At 41.3% G+C, this 14,988-nt stretch overlaps 1 protein-coding gene across 1 annotated transcript in view; it reads left to right on the top strand.

The window, feature by feature from the left end:
• The window catches only part of itga8 (integrin, alpha 8), a 277,429-nt gene that overhangs the window by 238,516 nt on the left and 23,925 nt on the right, over window positions 1–14,988 (top strand). The window contains exon 27 of the mRNA XM_078538452.1: window positions 165–278. Within this exon, the coding sequence (XP_078394578.1) occupies window positions 165–278 (114 nt within the window). The remainder of the gene's footprint in view (window positions 1–164; window positions 279–14,988) is intronic.

Raw genomic sequence — 14,988 nt, 5'->3', positions numbered from 1 at the left:
TGATAATGTAAATGAAAAACACATTTTACAAGCATCACATGAACGGCCCTCTTTTGAGGTTCGTCTCAAATTTATGATTACCCATGGGGAAAAGGAATCGAAGAACAGTGTGAAGACCGCATCTTAGTAGAGTTTCTTATCATTGACCCCTTTATTTTTTACAGAATTGCAGCAACATTAATTGTACCAAAATAGTTTGCCATGTTGGTCAACTGGGAAGAGGGCAGAGTGCAGTGCTGAAAGTTCGGTCTCGACTCTGGGTTCAAACCTTCCTAAAGGTAATACACAAAGTAGTCAATTATGAACTTATATACAATAATCTATAAAATAAAAACCTATTTTTGGACAAACTTTTTAAATGATCCGAGTTAGATTGATTAGAGTTTACACATAAGAACATCGGCTTATATCAGAACCAACAATGTATTTAGGAATGGAAACAGAAAATGCTGGAAAAACTCAGCAGCTCTGGCTGCATCTGTGGAGAGAGAAACAGAGTTAACATTTCGAGTCTGTACGACTCTTCTTCAGAACTAAAGAGAGGTAAAAATGTGATAGATTTTATACTGCTGAAGAGGGATGGAGCAAGTGGAGCAAAATGGAAGGTCAGGGATAGTTGGGAGCTCAGGAGAGGTTTGACAAAGATGTCATGGATACAAATCAAAGGGAATGATAATGATATTGTTAAAGACTAAAGAAGGTGCTAATAGTGGCATAAAGGTCAGATAGCAGCAGAACAAGGATCAGCATATTTAAAGGGTCCATGTTTTTTTTATTATTCGTTCATGGCATGTGGGCATCGCTGGCTAGGCCAGGATTTATTGCCCATTTCTAATTGCCTTTGTTCAGAGGGCATTTAAGAGTCAACCACATTGCTATGCGTCTGGAGTCACATGGCCAGACCAGGTAAGGACAGCAGATTTCCTTCCCTAAAGGATATTAGAAAAGTATATTTATGAAATATATGATAAACAACATAATTGCAAATTACAAAATGACTAGGGCAAATATTGACTGATTACAATATAAATCTTAATAATGGTTTGTTTTACCACTGTGTGTTTAGAAATTTGCATATTCATCAGTTTAATAAGTGTCCACAGTTTGCTTCATTCTGCACAAACTACTTATGAGATTTTTGCCATATCTATAAATTTGTCAACAATTGGGAGAACACTTATTGTGTACTGCACTCCACCTTAATTTATAAAAGGCAGCTCTCTTGTTGCTAATGGATCTTCTGACTTATTGATCTCATCTCTTCTGCTATATTGTGGAACAATCACAAGGGCAAATATTGCTTAAAAACACAAAGATGATTGGTCTTGTGAATGCTACTTCATAAAAGTACAGTGTATTCCATGCTGTTCACGGGGACACAGTTCGAATATCTTTTTGCCTAGATTCTTTATCAACCAAGACCAACAAACATGTGTATTCTATTATGTAACTGCATTTGAATGGAATAAAGTGTTTAGCTAGCTGATGTGATGCAGGGTTGAATGGTCTTTGTGAAAAATTCTACAGTACTCCAAAGCACAAAAATCACAAGATAATCACTCAAACTATTCATTAAAAAGTTTTAAGTTTGTGGTTAAAAATTAGGAGATTTTTCAGTTACCACAAGAATCTATGCCCAGCTTTGCAGTGACCATCTTCCTTTTCTTTTTACACCTGACTTCTTTCAGACATTTGTAATCACAGTTCTTTAATCTGCAGCTACAATAAAAGAGGCAGCCCAGATCATTCTCTATCCTGCTTTCTCCATGGTAAAGCATCTAAACTCTGAATTGCTAACATGCAGTGCAGAGCAATTGCAGCTAAAAATCCATGACCTACCATTTAGTGGCATAATTAGCTCAAACGTTTTCGCCCAGGATAGCTTTCAGGTATTTTTATACTAGGGTTGTCAATTCTGGCTAAACATATTCCTGGAGGTCTGATCACCTGATTTGACATCTGATCATGCAATATTTAATCACGTAATTTGCTGGTGTTATTGTTATTTCTAAAAAGAAGATCCAATTGTAGTTGAGTGTCTTTAAGCCCACAGAACCATATCTAGTAAGAGTTAATGACCGATAAATTTGGTTATGTAGCGTCTATTATTCAAGCACTAACTGGCCTACTCAGCGGGTGGGCAAGAAGCACGTTTAGATCACCCACCATATTGAGAAGGAATAATCATCCTTTCCCCATGCTTGAAGCGGGAGTTAGATACTTTGCATATTCAAATAAAGAGGCTAACACCTGCTTGAGTCCTCCTTTGCAAGATTAGTTGACTCAGGCCAACTAGACCTTGGGGTCGACATACAAGGTAAGTTTTTTACACTTACTTATCTAAATGTGGAACCAGGTACCCCACATTTAGCATCCACATCTAATCACCATTGTTCCTGATTTCCAGACCCTTGGACTCCTGGACCTGATCCACAGACCTATTTATCTGATGGCTGTTGTGACACTAAAAACACCCCGATATTGCACAACTCTTTAATAGCGGAGTCCAATATAATGAGGCCTAAGTAACCAACGTCTGGAGGCTCTTGAGCCTCACCATTCACTTCCTCCAAAACTCTGACCAATGCATTCAAGTGAGGTGGTGTGCATTGGGTGGGGGAAGGGGACTAGTGGAAAGAGAGAGAGTAGGAAAAGAAAAAAATGGAAATTTGAGCTCTCATGTCCCATCATCATGAATCAAATGAAATAGTTATTTTACTATACTTCTGTGGCACTTTCAAATAGGATTCTTGGGCTACTTTTTTGACAGTAGTTATGCAGGACCTGTTAGATAGAGACCTATACCAAAGACAGGGCTTCCTTTTAAACTAATTATGCTTTTGTGTGTTAGGGATTCCTGCTACTGCTGCCAGCCATAGAAGGGACTTGATGACTCTAATGTTTTTCTTGTTCTTGATCATTTCAAAGATGTGTTAAGAACATAAGAAAGAGGAGCAGGAGTAGACCATACATCCTGACAAAATTGCTTCACCATTCAATAGGATCATGGCTGATCTTCAGCCTCAACTCTACTTTCCCGCCCATTCCCCATACTCCTTGATTCCCTGAGAGACCAAAAATCTGTGTATCTCACCCTTAAATATATTCAACAATGGAGCATCCACAAACCTCAGGGACAGAGAATTCCAAAGATTCACAACCCTTTGAATGAAAAACATTTCTCCTCATCTCAGTCCTAAATGATCGGCACCTTATCGTGAGACAATGGGCAGAATTTTACAGCCCCGTTTCGGCAGGGACGGGGCCATAAAATGCGGCGGGCCGTTATAAATCCCATTGACTTCAGCGGGAACGTAAAATCCTGCTGTCGTAAAATTCTGCCCAATGACTCTGTGTTTTAGATTCCCCAGCCAGGGGAAACAACTTCCCAATGTCCATCCGGTCAAGCCCCTTCAGAAACTTGTATGTTTCAATGAGATCACCTCTCATTCTTCTAAACTCCAGAAATTATAGGTCCAGTTTACTCAGCCTCTCATCATAGGACAATGCTCTCATCCCAGTGACTAATCTAGTGAATCATCACACCGTACCACCTCCAATGCAAGTATATCCTTCCTTAAATATAGAGACCAAAACTGGGTCTAGATGTGATCTCACTAAAGCCCTGTACAACTGTAGCAAGTCTTCCTTATTCTTGTACTCCAATCCTCTTGCAATAAATGCCAATGGACCATTTGACTTCCTAATTGCTTGCTGTACCTGCATGCTAACTTTCTGTGTTCCTTGTACGAGTGCAACCAAGTCCCCCGGAACATCAACATTTACAAATGTAACGCCTTTATAAAAAGGTTCTGCTTTTCTATTCTTACGACCAAAGTGAATAACCTCACACTTCCCCACACCATACTCCATTTGTCAAGTTGTTGCCCACATAACCAGTTATAACTCTTTTCAACCTCTTTGTGCCCTTGCCACAGCTTGCATTCCCACCTAGCTTTGTATCATTAGCAAACCTAGATACATTATTCTTGGCCCGTTCATTTAAGTCATTAATATGGATTGTAAATTGCTGAGGACCCAGCGCTGATCCTTGTGGCACTCCATTTGTTGCACTCTACCAACCTGAAAATGTCCCAGTTATCCGTACTCTCTTTTTCCTGTCCTTTAACCATACTCTATCCATGCTAATCCATGCCACCCAACCCCCTGCCACATGAGCCCTGATCTTGTGTGTTTAACCTTTTGTGTGGGACCTTATTGAATGCCTTCTGGAAATCTAAGTATACTTTATCCACTGGTTCCTCTTTATCTACCCTACTAGTTACATCCTCAAAAAACTCTAATAAATTTGTCAAACACAATGAAGGCATCTTGGACCCTATTTGCTTTGGGGCTCATTGGACAAAAATTACCACCTCCTGATGCTCTGAACTAAGGGTGTGTTTAATTGGGCCATGGGACAGTGGAATTCGTTTTCAAAGAAAAGTTTTGATCAGCATATGACCTAAGGCAGTTTTGAGAGAGCTTCAAAATTCAACTGCACAGCACTATGAAATAATTTCCTACAGTTATCTTTTGGCTCAGCCATTATGCTTTTTTCCCAGGTCTTTCTTTGCTCCCCGGTCACCCTTTTTGACATATTCACCCGAGTGAACCCTTTCTTTCTCTGGAGTATTTGTAGAGGCATTTAACCTCTCCATTTCACTTTCGATTTATTTACTAATCCATTTAGTGGTGTGTCTGCTTACTGTGAGCTTGCTGATTTTAGGTCTGATTAACATTATACCTTTAAAAGCATTCCACATGTCCTTTACTGAGGTGTTATTGAACAGTCCCCTTCAATCAAGTGCATTAGCTGCTTCCTCATTTCTTTGAAATTAGCCCTTTTATAGTTATATATCCAGCTCCTGGGCTTTGGTCTTGTTCTGAATGCCAGATTATACTGAATTTATTTATTCTGTGTTCACTGTACCTCAAGGGTGGCATATCTTCCATTTTTCGTATGTTGTTTGGGTCATTTACAAACACCAGATCAAGGTGAGCATTACTTCTTGTGGTTTCTCTGACACAATGGATCAAGAAGCAGTGGTGCATTACAGAAACAACAAATTAGGTAACAGTAACATAAATAAACAAAACTTTTTGAGAGCATGAAAAGGCAATTAGGTCTAACTAGCGTGTCTCAGAAATGTGCAAGTAGAGCCAAAAATCCAGCCAGCATCAAGATTCCCATAATTATATTCTGTAAGTTGTTAATTCGGTGCTGAGAAATATGGACTGTGCAGCCAATGGGCTAAATCTTCTGCTGGGCTTGGGAAAACCCAACCTGCACACTTCCACAGCTTGCAAACTACACACCCGAACTATGTATGATTACACAGGCTATTTTGTCTTTACACACTAGGGTCAGGTTCACAGTGTAGTGTGCAAGGAGTGTGGATGTGGAGGTGAGCCGGTTAGAAGACTAGCCTGGGTTCTCCAACACAGTATTCCAGCTCCCAACAGTGTTTAAAGGCCCCCTAAACCTCACCCCTCATCTCTATCAGCCCTCACTCACAATTCCCCATGCCAATCCATGACTGCTCAGATCATTTATGCCATCTCCATGCCCCCTACGTATCCTCCATAGCCACTCACCCAGTATCCTTATGTACAGAACAAAAACAAAAATACCTGGAAAAACTCAGCAGGTCTGACAGCATCTGCGGAGAGGAACACAGTTAACGTTTCGAGTCCATATGACTCCGCAGATGTTTTTGTTTTGGACTTCCAGCATCCACAGTTTTTTTGCTTTTATGCTTATGTACAGTCCTTGGATTCCATGCTGTGTCAATGGAAAATATTTTACATTCCTTAGGAAAAAAAAAACCTCTTACCATCTAATAAAAGCCTCCATATCATTGACACTAAGAAAAATGCATTCTGCCATGCAAAAAATCTTTGTATTACTTGTGATCCTATTAGCTTCTGTCAACAAACCAGAAATCACATTAAAGGGACAATCTATTATTACAACTTATTGAATCTGTAATTCATTCTGAGATTATTAGAACAGCTACTGTATTGAAACCCATTAACACTTGAAATTCAGCAAAGCATTGATAGTGGACACAGCCATTTTGACAATAGAACTACTGCCTGGGAAGGAATGAACAAAAGTGCTCATTTCAGTGTCAAAGTAGAGTGTCTGTCAATCGATGTAAGGGAGCAGGTGATTGGATTTTTTCAAGTGTCAAAACCAGGCTTTGTTTATCAGCCAGAGACATTTAAGCCACAACAGAAAAGATGACAGCACAGGCTGACATGACATTTTGTAACATTGTTTTACTTTCTTTCCATTGGATAAGTACTGTAATGCATGTGAACAAATATACAAGGTGGGTCAATTTACTTCTAAAGGACAGATCCCTGTGATGAAACACTGCATTAAAAACACCTCTACGTTACAATATAGCACCTAATGGTGACATTTGAAGGTGTGAAAACACTTTACATTTACCTTTCAGAATGTTCCCAACTCCTCAGCAGGCTTTCCACTTCCTTCACAAATTCTCAAACCTGGTGTACTTTTAATGGGCTTACAAAACTCCACACCACCAGATGAAAATGCTCTGTGGGGTCAGCGCTAACTTCAAATGGCCCTGCTGGGTTCGGGTTTCCCTCATGTGTAAATCACACCCCGCCCCCTTTCCCTCTCCCAGCTAAAAATAGGATCTGTTGGAAATTTCTGGGTATGGGCTCCTGGCACCATTTTGGATAAGGCACCGGATGTTCATGACTCCATGAAAATCTGGGCCTGTGTGTCCATTCATGCACCGAAATGCGCTTCCACACCCAGATGAAAATTTAGCTCCATGTGTTCAGTTATTTTACAGTTCTCATTAGTTTAGAGGATAACTGTTATTTATTATGTACATCTAAATGTTATTTTGTTTCCTCATACTTACAAAACACTGCTGAGAGCCTTTCTTAAGGATGAAACATAGGCTTGTGAGAGAATGAATCGGAAAAAGAAGCTCAGTAAAGGATTACTTGCACCCAAGTGATTTTACTCCCGAAGAAATAGAAGTGTTTGGCAAAAATAAAGCACAATGCTAGATTTCATTTTTAAAGCTATATTTTTTAGAAATGCTGCTTTTACTCGGATCCAATATAGAAATTTATTTCTGTACAGCTAATTCAGTGAGCCCAGCAGCTTGATGGAAGCTGCAGTCTGTGGCAGCTTGACATTTTTACTCTTTGAGGGGGTCAGTCGTTGGAACTGAGACCTGTGTGAAACTGTAAATCACTGTGTAATGTAAAGTATCTAACTATGTGCAGTAAGTGTAAAGACACATCATTTCAGATTGCCGAGTACTTCAAACACAAGTGGATCTCGTCAATTACTGAGTTTTAACATGCCATAAGTTCTCCTGTGTTTAAAAGTGAGCTGTTATATTTAGAGTCATAGAGGTCTACAGCACAGAAAAAGGCCCTTCAGCCCATCAAGTCTGTGCCAGTCAAACTAACTACTCTAATCCCATTTTCCAGCACTAGGTCCATAGCCTTGTATGCCATGGCATCACAAGTGCACATCCAAATACTTCTTAAATGTTATGAGGGTTTCTGCCTCTACCACCTTTTCAGGCAGTAAGTTCCAGATTCCCACCACCCTCTGGGTGAAAAAATTATTCCTCACATCCCCTCTAAACCTCCTGCCCCTTACCTTAAATCTATGCCTCCTGGTTATTGATCCCTCCACCAAGGGGAAAAGTTCCTTCCTGTCTACCCTATCTATGCCCCTCATACTTTTATACACTTCAATCTTTTCCCCCCTCAATCTCCTCTGCTCCAGGGAAAATAACCCCAGTCTATCCAATCTCTCCTCATAACTAAAACTCTCCAGAACAGGCAACACCCTGTAAATCTCTTCTGCACTCTCTCTAGTGCAATCACATCCTTCCCATAATGCGGATTCCAGAACTGCATGCAATACTCAAGCTGTGGCCTAACCAGCGGTTTATACAGTTCCAGCATAACCTCCCTGCTCTTATATTATATACTTCGGCTAATAAAGGCAAGTATCCCATATGCCTTCTTAACCACCTTATCTACCTGTCCCGCTACCTTAAGAGACCAGTGGACATGCACACCAAAGTCCCTCTGATCCGCAGTACTTCCCAGGGTCCTACCATTCATCGTGTATTCTCGTGCCTTGTTTGTCCTGCCCAAGTGCATCACCTTGCACTTATCCAGATTAAATTCCATTTGCTACTGATCAACCCATCTGACCAGCCTATCTATATCCTCCTGTAATCTAAGGCTATCCTCTTCACTATTTACCACCCCATCAATTTTTGTGTCATCCGCAAATTTACTGATCAACCCTCCTACATTCAAGCCTAAATCGTTTATATACACCACAAACAGCAAGGGACCGAACACCGATCCCTGTGGAACTCCACTGGACATCCAGTCACAAAAACACCCCTCAACCATCACCTTCAGCTTCCTGTCACTCAGCCAATTCTGGATCTAATTTGCCAAATTGCCTTGGATCCTATGGGCTCTTACCTTCGTTATCAAGACCTTGTCAAAAGCCATGCTGAAGTCCAAGTTGACTACGTCAAATGCATTGCCCTCATCTACACACCTGGTCACCTCTTGGAAAAATTCACTCATATTGCTCAGACATTACTTGCCCATAACAAAACCATGCTGACTGTCCTTGATTAATCCCTGCCTCTCCAAGTGTAGATTAATTCTGTACCTCAGAATTGCTTCCAATAGTTTCCCCACCACTGAGGTTAGACTGGCTGGCCTGTAGTTCCCTTCCTCCCTTCTTGAATAATAGTACCACATTGGCTGTTCTCCAGTCCTCTGGCACCTCTCCTGTGGCCAGAGAGGTATTGAAAATTATTGCCAGCGCCCCGGCTTTCTCCTCCCTTGCCTCACTCAACAGCCTGGGATACATTTCATCCGGGCCTCGAGATTTATCTACTTTAAGCCTGCCAGACCACTTAGAACCTCCTCCCTTTCTATGCTAATTTCTTTAATTATATCACAGTCCTTCTGCCTGATTTCCATACCCAAGTTGTCCCTCTCATTTGTGAACACCGACACAAAGTATTCATTTAGAACCCTACCTACGTCTTCCGGCTCCGCACACAAATCACCACTATGGTCCTTACTGAGCCCTACTCTCTCCCTAGTTATCCTCTTACTCTTAATGCACTTGTAAAATAACTTCAGATTTTCCTTTATTTTACCTGCCAATGTTTTTTCATATCTCCTTTTTGCTCTCCTAATTTCCTTTTTAAGTACCCCCCTACACATTCTATACTCCTCTATGGCTTCCACTGTTTTGAGCCCTTGGTATCTGCCATAAGCTGCCCTTTTTCTCTTTATCCAATCCTGTATATCCCTCGACATCCCTGGATTTGTTGGTCCCAACCTTTATCTTTACTGGAATCTGTTGGCCCTGTACTGTCCCTATTTCCTTCTTGAATGAGTCCCACTGCTCTGACGCAGATTTACCTAAAAACAGCTGCCAAATCATATCTGATCTTATTAAAATCGGCCTTCCCCCAATTTAGAACTCTGATTTCTGGCCCTTCCTTGTCCTTTTCCATAACAATCTTGAATCTAACGGAGTTATGTTCACTATCTGCAAAAAGATCCCCCACTGATAATTCTACCATTTGCCTGTATTCATTTCCAATGTCCCAGAAATCTAAAGCCCTCCCTCCTGCACCATCTCTCCAACAACACATGCATCTGGACTAACCTTCTATTTCTATACTCACTAACGCGTGGCACCGGAAGTAATCCAGAGATTACTACCTTTGAGGTCCTGTTTTTTTAATCTGCTTCCTAGCTCTCTAAATTCTGCTTGCAGGACCTCATCCTTCTTTCTACCTATGTCATTGGTACCAATATGTACCACGATCTCTGTCTGTTTGCCCTCCACCTTTAGGATGCCCTGTAGCCGTTCAGTGACATCCTTGACCCTGGCACCAGGGAGGCAATGTACCATCCTGGAGTCATGTTTACGGCCGCAGAAATGCCTGTCTGTTCCCCTTACTATTGAGTCTCCTACCACTATTGCCTCTCCCCTTTTTCCTTCCCCCCATGCAGCTGAGCCACTCACAGTGCCATGAGCGTGGCTGCACTCCCCAAAGGAACTGTTTCCCAACACAGAAAAACGGTTCTCGAGCGAGATGCATCCTGGGGATTTCCTGACTACCTGCCTGATGCCTTTCTTCAGATTGATGGTCACCCATTCCCTCTCTGTCTGCACTTCCGTAAGTTGTGGGTTGACCATGTCTAAAAGCGTGCTACCCATGAAACTCTCAGCCTTGCGGATGCACCTCAGTGCCTCCAGCTGCCATTCAAGCTCCAAAACTCGGAGCTCAAGTAGCTGCAGCTGATGGCACTTCCTGCACACGAGGTCGGTCAGAGGGCAAGGAGCGTCTAGGGCTTCCCACGTGTTGCAGTTGGTACATAACACAGGACTGAGCTGCCCTGCCATGCCTCTAGTTGAAAAGAAAACCCTTACTTTAAGTTAAATACAGTAAAAAAAAGTTAAATTATTTATGTACTTTAAATAAAAACTAGAACTCTCACATTTGCTCAGCTTAATCTATTTTAAACTGGAGAAAAACTGGAGAAAAAATTATAAGAAAAACACTTACCCACTACTCACCAATCAGCTCTCACCTTTGTGCTGATGTCACTTTTTGAAGCTTCCCCACACTCGCGCTGGTTCTGATCTCTCCGCCGCTGTATCACGCTGTCTTGTGATGTCACCCTTGTTATTTTCAATAAGAACTGACTGCAGGACACTCTTCCCAGACTGCTTCACCACAATGCTGACTGCAGGACACTCTTCCCAGACTGTTTCACTGCGATGCTGACTGCAGGACACTCTTCCCAGACTGCTTCACCATGATGCTGACTGCAGGACACTCTTCCCAGACATTTATGCTAGTGAAGAAAAAAATGACAGCAACTTTCATTTATATAGATACTCTGACCCCTCTGGGCAAAACTAGTCCAAGAGACCACTTTGTTCCTGATTAAATGTTATACAGTGCCTACTTCATGATCTTTGGCCCAGCCAGAAACAAGACAATGAAGAATTTTAGGTGCTGGAGAACTGGGAACTAATATAGGTCAGCAAGGACAGGGCTAACAGGAGAGCAGGTTCTAGTGTGGGTAGGATAGCTTTTGGAATGTGCTGATGTTTATGGAGCATAGAATGTGAGAGGCTGGATAGGAGAGCATTGGAATTGTTGAGTCTGGAGGTGAAAATGCGGCTTTCGGAAGCAGATGATCCAAGTATATGGCTGGAGGTGAGCCATATACACCATCTTTGTAACAGAAAATGAAGATTTCAGAAGCTCCGCTCAGTGTCAAATAGGATGCTGAGACTGTGACCAGTTTGTTTCAGTCTGAAACAAAGGCTAGGAAGGAGAATGGGATCAGTGAGGAAGGTGTGGACATTTGTTGGGAACCAAAGTCAAAAACTTCAATCTTTACATTGTTTAACTGAGGGAAATTGAAGCTTACCCATGACTGAATGTTGGACAAATAACCTAACCATACAGAATAGAGGGGCTGAGGCATGTGGTGATAAGGCCAAACACTATGTCACTGGTGCAGAAGTGGAGGCTGACCCTTTGGCAGCGAATGATGTTGCCAAAGCCAGCATGCAAATGAGGAAGGGGGTGGGGCTAAGCATGGGGCGCTAGGGGACTTTGGAGGTAACAGTGCGTGGGCAGCAAGAGAAGCCACTACTGGTGTTTCTCTCACTGAAACCTGACAGGTGAGAATGGAACCAGGAAAGAGCAATCCCTCTGAGCAGGACAGTAGAGGAAAGGCATTGGAGGAGGATGGCCCATCATCCACTTTCAAGGCTCCTGAGAGATTACAAAGATTGAGGAGAGATAACTCTCTGCAGTTAGGGTCACAGTGACAAAGAATGCCATTTGTGCTTTGTTAAGGCCATTTTGATGCTGTGGCATTGATGAAAACCTGATTAGAAAGATTTGGGTTTGCAAGAAAGATCAGCACTGATTTGTGAGATGACAATATATTCAAAACTTTTGGAGGGGAAAGTAGAGTTATAGATGGGGTGGTAGTTTGCAAAGAAAGCGTGTTCTAGGGTGACTATTTTAAGGAGTGATAATTATGATGATTTTTAATGGAAGGGGCAGTAGCTGAGGAGAGTGGTCATTTTGAAGGGGTTATTTTAACCCTACCAGCATGGTAAAAAATGGGCAAGTGGACAAGAAGCTAAGATTAACAGGGTAACTTAGCAACTAACACCCTACCATCTTTAATTTTAACCTGCTATTAAGAGGGACAGTAATTTAATCCACTGGTAGAATCCAAGGTGGCAGTGGGTGGTGTGCATGGGACAGAAATGAGGTAAGCCCTCAGTGGAGATTCAGTGAAGCAGGAGAATGGAACAGTTTGGGTCACTGCTCATAATGGTGTCTTGATGTGTCCTTTGGAGAATGCCAAGAGAGGCACAGAGGGTAGCTGTGAGCTTATTGAAGAGGGATTCCAGCTTGCACTGGTGGAAGAAGAGTAGAAAATCTGAGGAATAGTGATGGGTTGGGCTAGGGGTTAGGGGAATAAAGTACCCAAGAGAGGACAATCAAGAGGTGGCATAACTGTGCAGGAGGAAGCGTAGTAGACTGGAGAAGCAACTTATTGAACTAGTAGCAGTAAAGGATTGAGAATAGTGGCTCAGTTAAAACACAGACAATCATGTTCCTTTGAGTTTGCACTTTAATCAAAGTTCACAAATGTCAAATGTATCCTAACAGAGAGCAGTAGAAAATCTCAAACCAAATTCAAATAAAAATATAAATCAAGTGAAAGGGGAAAAGTCTTAGTGCTCCTTAAAATGACAGTGGCCTGAAAGGTATCAAGCTTGATCATCTATGCTTGAAAAGGTTATTAACTGATTCTGGTAAACATTATAGTGATTAATGTCTGCTTTAGTTATAATAAAAAGCATTATTGCAATATCCATAAGATTTTCTGTAATTTCATGCAAAGATTACTTAACAATGTATTGCAAATACTGAGGAGTAATGTGCTGTGTTCCTAACAGATTTTGCTGCTTGAAATAAGTAAATAATGTTCAATTCATGCATAACTCAAAATTCCCTTCTAAATCTTGACTGAGAATCTACCCCAAGGCCATGGAGGAATACAAGAATAGAACACATGAGTGCGAAGTTTACACTGGCCTTAAGGTGGACTCTGGAGCCATTGTAAGACAAGGGCAATCGGTATTTGATGTAGCCAGCAGAATATTGGGTGAGCTGAAGTTTATGGCGGGTGGAGGTCAGGAGTCTGGTCAAGAGAGCTTTGGAATAGTTGAGTCTGGAGGTGACAAAGGCATTGATGAGAAGAGCCAATGGCAGCAGAGAAGAAGGAACCTCACTCTCAAAATACAGATAAGTGGGCTGGACCCTCATACTGAAAAGGCCTGCATCAAATTCTCAAACTATATTTTTTCTCCTCGTTCCTCACTGTGCTTCATCTGGGCAGTCCTTAAACATCACATTTTGAGAATAATTAGTTTGTAATAATCTTCCTCAATTTGGAGAATTTAGAAAAAAATTCACTTTATGCTCTATCATTGTTCCAAAGGTCTTCCTCCCTAGTGGGCGATTGTATTCTGGAGAATGTATCGATTCTTTTTTTCACAAATATAAACAGCTCAGCTTCTGAATAAAAAAAATCTTCAACTTTGTACCTTTAACCACATATGCCTATGCACTCACTCCTCTCAATGAGTTATGACAGATGATGTTAAAGTTGATGCCATATTTTCCGGTCATGGGTTGATAACGTTCAACAGGTAAGATTCGGAATCGTCTGCCTCTAAAGTCAGTTGAGCATCTATACCAGAAGGAAAATAAGGTCACTTTGGCAACAGTTTACCATACTACTGACAAAATATGAGTTTCTCTGCCCTGATAGATGAGTTGCACTATCATGCAAACTTTCCTTCACAGCTGCTAATGACCTTATCCACTTCTCAAACTGGAGGGAATGCTTTGATATTATATATAACATTGATTCATCTGATCACCAGAAAAACACAGAAATGCAATAGTTGACACATTTTGGTCTGTATCCAAGCAGCCTTTTATTGTTATATTGGTGTATCTTGAAAGGAATAGAAATGACTGTGTTTGGCTCTGTGAATTGGAATAGTCTCAAGCAGGAAGCCGATACCTCAGTCTTGCATTCCAACTGCTTTTTTTAACAAAAGAACAGACTTCATTCTGGCTCAGACAGTGATATAGTATCTAGTGCCGTATCCTTCTAAACAGCTATGTATTTGCATTGGCTCACAGACTTGATTTAGCGAAAGTTACATGACAACACTTGCCAGAAAGCAGAAATACATTGAGGAAGGTCATATGCTTTTTTATCCTTTTCGTTCACAAGCCTGAGTATAAGAAGACCCCATACTGATCTTGTCAGAGGTAAAAGTCTGACGAGCTACAAATTTCCCGATGTTCGGACAGAAAACAAGGAAGGTATTTAGATTTGCTTCTGATATTAGAGCCAAGAAGAGTCACATTCCACTCTTGGATTTGAAAAACATAAGCTGAGCACGACGTTTTGCAGAAATGTGATCTGTGGTGAATGTCAGCTTTCAATCGCCACATCAAAGTTCATCAACTCAATCAGTCAAATCAAGACCTGGCACAAACAATGCTTGATTTTTTTAAACCATATTAACCTGTTGTCTCATTTCAGAGCTGGAAAAAGCTTAATGACCTTACCAGGTTAACAGGGTCTCTCAAATTCTGTCAAATGTTTGAATTGCTTCTTGTGAGTGCTCATGCTGTATCACTATGTCCTTTACATCCCAGCCTTCATCTCAAAATGTTCCTTCAGTCACATACTTACACATTTTCATGCCACAAAAAACCTAGCATGGTGTGTAATTGTCTGTTGGTATGCATCCCATTACATCTGAGATTTGCATATTACTGCATTTCATAGTAATCA

Source organism: Cetorhinus maximus, chromosome 3, assembly GCF_964194155.1.
Source record: "Cetorhinus maximus chromosome 3, sCetMax3.hap1.1, whole genome shotgun sequence".
Lineage (NCBI taxonomy): Eukaryota > Metazoa > Chordata > Chondrichthyes > Lamniformes > Cetorhinidae > Cetorhinus > Cetorhinus maximus.
The sequence above is the reverse complement of the archived record's forward strand: the minus strand, read 5'-3'. Positions and strand labels throughout refer to the sequence as shown.